This window comes from Polistes dominula, unplaced genomic scaffold (assembly GCF_049000335.1).
Source record: "Polistes dominula isolate Pdom_NZ unplaced genomic scaffold, Pdom_raw_medaka contig_373, whole genome shotgun sequence".
In the NCBI taxonomy this organism is placed as follows: Eukaryota; Metazoa; Arthropoda; class Insecta; order Hymenoptera; family Vespidae; genus Polistes; species Polistes dominula.
In genome coordinates this window covers 4,611,006-4,619,783 of record NW_028300899.1, presented here as the reverse complement: position 1 = coordinate 4,619,783, position 8,778 = coordinate 4,611,006, and the positions used below count along the sequence as shown (strand labels likewise).

The 8,778-nt window shown below is 28.3% G+C and overlaps 1 protein-coding gene across 5 annotated transcripts; it reads right to left on the bottom strand.

The window, feature by feature from the left end:
* Window positions 1–514: 514 nt before the first annotated feature.
* On the bottom strand, window positions 515–8,738 carry LOC107065185 (oxysterol-binding protein-related protein 2). 5 transcript variants are annotated; one of them, XM_015318636.2, is made up of 10 exons: window positions 8,226–8,670; window positions 7,765–7,872; window positions 6,179–6,377; window positions 5,980–6,089; window positions 5,579–5,737; window positions 5,267–5,467; window positions 4,996–5,185; window positions 4,730–4,846; window positions 4,445–4,662; window positions 515–4,372 (listed from the first exon to the last, which is right to left on the bottom strand). In XM_015318636.2, exons 2-10 carry the CDS (start codon window positions 7,794–7,796, stop codon window positions 4,270–4,272), a joined length of 1,329 nt encoding a protein of 442 aa, XP_015174122.1. In that variant the 5' UTR covers window positions 7,797–7,872; window positions 8,226–8,670; the 3' UTR covers window positions 515–4,269. The 5 variants fall into 5 exon arrangements, with proteins under 5 accessions (XP_015174122.1, XP_089035589.1, XP_015174144.1 ...); XM_089179463.1 differs by having other exon boundaries at window positions 8,447–8,670; XM_015318658.2 differs by lacking the exon at window positions 7,765–7,872 and having other exon boundaries at window positions 8,602–8,738.
* Window positions 8,739–8,778: the final 40 nt, after the last annotated feature.

Genomic DNA, 8,778 nt, shown 5'->3' with positions numbered 1-8,778 from the left:
TTAGTGAGGTGTCGGTAAGGAAGGAAACATATAGATGACCTCCTAAGTAATGTCGATTGATAATATTTATGTTCGTTTGTTTGAAATGTTCCTAAATTACTATTTTAAACATTTTAAACTACTCTATAGTGCGTATATAATTTAAAAAAAAGCTGTTTATTATATTAATTATTAATGGCTGTTTATTTTAGCATTCTTTTTATTTTTACGTAATTATTTAAACTAATGTGTATTTGTAATTTCTGCGTAGTGATGAATTCTAAGATAAATTTTACGTCTAATAGAATTATCATCTCGAAATTATTTAAAAAATATTGAATGTATATTATTAAAAGTATATAATGTTTAAACAAATGCATATACATTTAAACCAAAAAAATATAAGTATTTTTAACGTAAAGTAAAATAAATAAAAAGATATTGATTATTTTTATTTTGAGAGAAATCTATACACCATGTATATAAACCGCAAATAATTTGATATGCAAAATCAAACATCACATAACTCTGCATGTATAGTTATTTCTTAATAACGTTTATTTCTAATTTCTATATATCTATTTACAGTTATACACTGGCTCATCTATATGCAACTTAAAACATGTTAATTCATATTATCTAGAAATTTGCGAACTTTTCATAGAAATGTTTTCTAAACAACGCAACGATCAGTTCAATTATATATGGTTATATAAAGATTAATCATTCTTTTTTTTTGTTTGTTCTTATTTTTCTTTTCTTTTTTTCTTTTACAGGATCATGTTCTCTTTTTGTTCTAGTATATATCACGGATGATCTTGGATACATTTTTCCTTTTTCTTTTCATTTGGATTATTGTAATATTACGTCGTATCGAAGCATAAAAATGTTCGTATTGCATAGAGATCAATTCCTATGTGGATCAGCGTACACACACGCTTATAGTTATTATTTTACCGTGTCATTTTCTGTGGCTTCTTGTCAATGTAGATATGTGTGTATGTGTGTATGTGTGTTCATATGGTCTGTTATGTATATATATGTTATCTAACGATAATTTTCATCTATCTGAACGTTATCTTGGATTACAATTTATCATTGATCGATAAGTGTTAATCAAGATCTCGTTGATTTGTTTTACAATAGAACCTCGATTTGTTATCTGCCCATTTTTTTATTTTAAATATTTTTATTTTTTTATTCCTTGCATTTTTTTGTTATCCTAGTTTTTATTACACATGTCATTTAAATAGATTCTTATGTGGTAATACATGTTTTAACATTAATAGAGTCGTTTCTAAAAATTACAATAAGCTTTACACAACAAAAGAATATACACATATATATATAATTATTATATTTAATAATAATAGATAATCGATGTTTCCAGATTGCCGAAAATGTTGACATGATCGAGGCTCTACCATATCGAATTATCTTACACTTATATTTTTATGTATATAGATTAGTATACACTTTGATTTCATTTAGAAAGATTTGTAATTATTGTTATTAGTAGTGTTATATTACTATTATTATTATTATTTTTATTATTAACATAATTATTATTAGTATTATCGACATCTCGAATCTCCATTGAACGCTTGATTTCTAAAAAGCGTATTTAGATAGTCAAAGGACTATCTTAAAAGATTCGAAATAAAATTAGCTTTGTCTGTTAACTATTATAGTGGCGATGAACAAATTAAAAAAGCATTTATTTATTTAGCTGTGTTGTTCAATATTCATTTATGTAATTTTGTACTTTGCGTATATACTTGTATGTACATACACATATACGCATATGTATAAATGTGCGCGCGCGTGTGTGTGTGTGTCCACATTTAAATCGTTACTAATTTTTATTTCAAATTAATTCAAAGCAAAAGAAAAGAAGAGAAAGAAACAAAATAATGAATAAAAATTAATAATAATTATTATGGAAGAATTTTTGGATCTTTCGTAACAAAATTTATCCTTCGCTTTAAATTGTGGTTTTGTTTTTTTTTCTGTTCTTCTTTTAAACGACGATTTTTAATACAATTACACAACGTTCCTGAAAATTCCAGCGAGCTAAGCTGGTAAGCTTGCAGATTTAGAAGCTCTTTAAAGGCCGTATATATTCTGATCTAATCCTAATTCTATTTATCAACTCGAATCGGAAGAAGATACTTGCGTTTGCACAACGAAGTATTTTATTATAATTGAAAAATGTCTAAATTCTGTGATTAGTTAAAAACACTTCTTAAAATGGTGCTAGTGTGCTAATATTAAAAAACTATCATATATATAATTAAAAATAATATATAATCAAATGTAAAATTCTAAACTTAATTAATCACAACCTAATCACGTATATAATTAAAAATTTACACTAATAACTTATCTATAATAATTAGTATTTTTTTGGTTCTTCATTTGTTGTACTTTTTTTTTTGTTTAGTTAATAGCATTAATTGAATTACTTTAAAACGAATAGTTCTTTTTTTTAGATAAATAAATAAAATCGGTATAAGCGTTATGATACAATCGTTCTCTTTTTCTATATATATATATATATATGTATGTACATAGAATAGCAAGAAGCTACCGATTATTTCATATTCTTTACCATTTCGTTTAGTTTATAAAAATAGTTTCAGAGAGACGCTAAGATTTGTTTTATTTTTCTTCATAATATTTCGATTTTATTAAAAATGAACGCATAATAGGTGTGCTGCTTGAGCGTGCTCTTAAAAACTTTTTTTCACGACAAGTTCTTTGGACAGCTTATGTTGGTTTGTTTGTTGATTAGAAGAGTACGGTTGCTCGTATGATTTACTTTAGTTCCTTTTTTCTTTCTAATTCTCTCAAGTGGAAGATTGTAAGTAAGGAAGAACCAATTTTTTGTTCTTTCTAATATAAAAAAGTTCTTCTCGAGGATAGTCGTATTCGTCATTTTGTTAACAACATTTATATTGTTAGTATGTAATATGTATGCATGTATGTATGTATATGTATCTATGTATGTACATCGAGATGCGCGCGTGCATATAATAATACGTTTATATCTGTCTTTTTTATTTTTATTTTTATAGCTTGCGTATTGCTTTTTATTTTTTTAAACAAAATTAATTGAAGACAGAGATAATATGGAGAAATAGAGATAGCGATTGAAGACAAATTCAATGAAATTTCTTTGAATTTATCTTTTACTAATCATACGTACTTTTGTTTCTTCGTAGTTGAAATTTTTTACACACACACGCACACACACACACATACATTTAATTCTTGTCTAAATTGTTATTATGTCATTATTTCACTTTGAGAAGGTCTCTATGTTAGAAATTGATAAAACAATTTTATTATCTATCGATGAATGGCATACTAACGAGTTGACACATTACTAACGATCGCCGTGATTAATTCATTAGTTGAGAGCATGCCAAAAAATTGGTGTTGTTGATGACAAGATTAAGTTAAACAAAAACAGAAAAAGAGAGAAAGAGAGAGAGAGAATCTGATTCTAAACTTTCGTGTAATTGGTTTTTGTCAAGCATTTTTCTTTCTTATGCTTTTTTATAAACACGCCTACATACACACACATAAGTATTTATTATCTGCGTATATATATATATATATATATATGTATATGAATACGTATGACCTGCATACGATTTGTCTCTCTCTCTCTTTTATATTTTATATCTTTTGGTTTCACTCTACGAGGCGTAAGCTCGCGTTCTAATTTTACACAGATCTTATAATAGCAATTTAGTTCATTTATTTAATTTTTTTGTTTTGTTTTTATTTTCCTCTTGACCATTGAAAATTTCGAAGTGAAAATTTCTACTCTCTTATATTTTTTTTATTTTATTATATACATCCATAAGCAAATATTTTTCAAAATAAAAATAGAAGGATAGATGACGATGACTAAAAAGAAACGAAATTTTGTCTAACACAAGTAAACATTTGATCTTTTTCACGACATGCTTACACCTCCTAAACGTATTCTAATATTTTTTGTTTTTTTTTTTATTTCTTTGTCTAGAATTATGATCTAATCACACGTACATACACGTACCAGCCGTTTTATATTTGCTTTTTTTGTTTTTTAATCTGGCTGATGATTTTCAACGAATCTTTTCACTCAGATAATATCAAGATCAATCATTTTGTTTTTTTCTGAGTAAAGAAACAACAACAAAATTTTCCTCAACAACTAACGCATCAATGCAACACGTTTTGGTTTTTGATACATGGCCTAGTTTTTATTTATCGTCGATATCATTTTTCTAATATTCATTAAAATATATCTTCGATGTCAGTGTAATTACGTTCCCAATAACCGCCTTTATATAACCAATCGTCTTGTCCTGTGTGAGGATTAACTGTCCATCTAAACCATCTGTAAAAATAATAATAAAATTAATTATCGATGATTCATTTTATTAGAAGAAAATAGAATTTTTTAATGTACTTGGGTGTCCATTCTTGTCCTTTCTTTTGTTTCCTCATTTTTCTAGTATCACGTTGTTTTTCCTCAAGCCTTGCTTTTTCAGAATCTGCACCATCCTGATCCCCATTTTCTAATTTTCTAATGTCAGGTCTTAATCTAGAATCGGTTGGACATAAATCTTTCTTCATGCCTGCTTCTATCTCGTTCAGGGACATCGCGAATGTAGTAAATTGGAAGTACTACAAATTACAATAATAGTTATTAATTTTTTGTAACCATATAATAAAAAAAAATAAAAATATTTACATTAGAACTATTCGGAGGTCTCGGTGAAGCTTCCCATAGTGTCGTGGAATTTGGTATTTCGTCGATCATTGGTGTATCTTCACCATCTATACTTGTAGATGATTCTTCGATTGCATCCTAATTAAAAAAACAAAGAAATTTAATTTAAATTATTTAAAATATTATTTAATTTAATTTACTTTCTAATATATATTAAAATAATTTTTTTCTTCCAATTATATTCATATTTAATATAATAATATATTTTTTAATTAATACACACATACCTGATGAGATGGTTTGAAAGCTCCAACTTTAAGGCTGTGAAGTTTAGCTAGAACTTTTTTATGACCTGGACTACCTTGAGGACTTTTAGCATCCCTCTTTAATTTTTCAAGTGCATCCTCGTACAAAGATGGATCACAGGCATACAATTTTTCCGTCCACTTCCCGTACAAATATACCAACTTTCTTTTGCTAAAAATAATATTATTTTCTTTTTATTAACCTCATTTTTATTTTTGTTATTGTTATTAAAGTTATAGTATTAAATCTTACTCTTGATTCGTTATGAATCCCTCGACACGATGTAAATCCTTGCCATTCCAACTTCCACTTTTGAAAGTTAACAAAGCTTTCAAGTTTGCTCCTCCACATTGCTTAATCTCAAGTGATCCCAATTGTTCCATCCAAAGTTGGCCAACCAATACGTTGTGGAGTATACAATTAACATTTTGCCAAGTATATGCTTCCTTCCATCTAATATTCGCGATAAGAAATAAATAAAATCGATTATTATTTTATCAAAGTCTTTTTTTATTATTGAAATCTGTTAAATGTTATATAATGTCGTATATAAAAAAAACTTACTTTGGTAATTCGACTGTGACGATACCCTTTGGATGTACTTCTATCGATTTACCCCAGAATTTTAATTTAGGGTGTATGCTACCGTGAAAAACGAAATCTTCGCTGTCAGCATGAAACGCCGATACTGGTGGATGATGAGAAACTTGTTCACATACTATTCTAAAAATACCCAAATATACAAAAATGAGTCATAGAGATTATTAATAAATATCGTAAATCTAACACACCATTTTCTATATAAAACGTATATTAACAATATTTTCTTTCACGTATAAATATAAACATTTTAAATAAATTACAATTTAAAAAATGAATATAAAATTCAGGATTTGAAATAATGGAGTGCACAATTTACGACAATAAATCAAGTTCAATAAATAATTGTATAAATCAAATTTTACCTAAAATCATCTCGAGTTAATTCGTAGGTTTCACCAAGCAACGGATTAAATGGTTTTCCAAGACGTTCCCAATTAGAGGCCAATGCGCTTACGGCAAATGCAGCTACGTACTATAAAATAAACGTGTAGTATAATATTAACCAAATATGTCTTATTCATTAGTACTTATTAGATAAAATCTAATAAATATTCAACTAACTTGTAATCTGCCTACAGGTGTCTGTTCAGCTGACGCCAGTTTCAACAATTTAGCATATTCCATGTATTCTGCTACTCGTTGAAGGAAGGAAAGTGGCTCGTTGAATATAACCGGCATTGTGATTTTACTAAGGTCCTTGCCCAGTGACAACACTGAGCAGAGATTTACCTCTGAGTGTCCAGGAACTGGTAATGATGTTCTTCAATCAAACAAATCATAAATCTTAATTTTAATTAATATGTTCCATACTGTCGATAAAATAAAACATATATCACGTCATAAACATTTACACGAACATAAACACGTGTGTATAAGTAAATATTATACATAAGTTTCATATAAGAATACATTGAAACATCTGATACGATCGATTACCCCTATACACGTTATTTTGGCAACGTAATCGCCCAAAGGCTTGCCTTTCTAATCGATAAATGAAGTTTCCTCTTCTCTTGAGAAGAGAAAAGGCCAAAGTAAAAGCAATCATACTATATATATACACATATTCTCTGTAAAGTGTTCTTTGAATTTGATCAGAAAATGATCAGTTATTCATATTCAAGTACGATTACTTTATTGTCAGATATAGCTTGTACTATATTCATATATAAAAGAGAAAAAGAAAGAAAGAGATAGAGAGTGAGTGAAAGAGAGAGAGAGAGAGAGAGCGAGAGAGAGAGAGAGAGAGAAGACAGCTGTAGTTTGTGTCGGTGACCTCGTTAGTTGTATTTCTACTTTACGCTACGATATTCGAGTAGGTCGTTCATCCGCGCTATGATCCTTTAACTTTCATCAATGGATAACGTCGATATTAGCTTTTTCTTTAGATATTTTATCAAATTAAAAATCTCATTTATTTTTATTGAAAATCTTATTTGATCATTTAAAAATTTTTTAAATTTTATTTATATCCTAAATTACAATCGTCTCGTGAATAGATAATGTCGATGGTTCTTTCTAAGATAAGATATTTTATAAAAATTCAAAATCCAATTATAATTATTGAAAATTGTATTCAATCGATCTTCGATTTTCCTTCATTCTAATATTTTAAATTAGGGTAGTTTCATTTTAAATAATGGATAACATCGATAGTTTCTTCAGATATTTTCTAGAATGAATAATTGAAATGATTTATTTGAAATATTTGATTTAATTTCTCTTATATTACTTTTTACTTCATCGTTTTATTATTTGATATCTAAAATGAATTTTTAATATAAAGATAAGAGAAAAAAGATGTTTCTTCTGATAAAGAAATAATTGTTCAAAAGGAAACATTATGTATCATGAAAACAAGGACAGAAGAGAAAGTACAATCGGAGTAACGCTATTCATTTGACTCCTACTCTCGTTTAACGATCGATAACCGAGTTCTCAATGAAAATCTATGATTCGATCACGTTCTAGAATCGCTATTGAAACTCTATCGTATTGTTAACGTAAAATAAAACATTTTGATAAAAAGAAAAAAGTTAAAACGATTAAAAAAAGAAAGAAAAAATAAAACAAAAAATTAATTAAAAAAAGTTAAGAGGAAATGTGTAAAATAAAAAAAAATATAAAAAAAAAAACATAAGACAAACCTGTATCGACCCGATATCCTTTCGCTGGCCATTGTACGAATTTGTCGTAGTTATTGAGCTGCCTGTTGTTTTTCCGTAGCAGCCAATAAATATCGTATTGAGTATCGTCTTTAAAATAAATAAGGAAGAAAGATGTAATAGAAATCGATGAAAGATGATAATACGATTCGTTAAGAATGACAGCGTCGAGAGTACTCTGCTGTCTCGACGACGACGACGACGGCGACGACGACGTCGCGACGTCCAACGACATCCGGCGTCGCGGCGGATTACATATGTATTGTTATATAGATGTATATATATGTATACATATATATGGTTATATAGATATACAGATAAATAAACGGACAGAGGGTAAGAGATATCGATAGGGATGGGGATAAAGAGAGAAAGAGAGAGAGTTAGAGAGGAAAAAAAAATTCAAAAAAATTTCGATAATAAAACAATTCTAATAAGCTCACATAACATGTGTTAGTCTTTTTACGAGATCACCGATGAGAACGAATAACAAAATTTCACTAAAACTTTAACTCTTCATATATACCCGTTAATAATAATACATGTTTGTGTTTGTGTTTTTGTGTATGTGTAATATGTGCTTTAGATAACAAAAAAATTCATAATAAAATTATTGCAATGCATATTATGTTAAATTAACGAATAATCGAATTTCGATTATCACCGTGTCATTTTGATAATATTGTCTCATTTGATGATTAAATTGTTTAATTGTTATTTCTCTTTCTTTTGGTTTATTTTTCGTTTGTCTTATTAATGTTTATTATTTTCTTTTCTTCACTCGCGAATGATTATAAATGCAAGTAACATGTTCGTCACTTTGTTATCACGTTGACGAAGTCACCGCGATCAGCTGGACGCTTCGAGACTGGTGTATGCACACGTTTAACCCTCGGGCGTGACGCTACCTCTCTGTCTCTATCTTTCTCTTACATTTCTGAACAACCCTCTTGTTCCCTCACTCACGAACCAACCCTCTCTTCGTAGTATCAACAC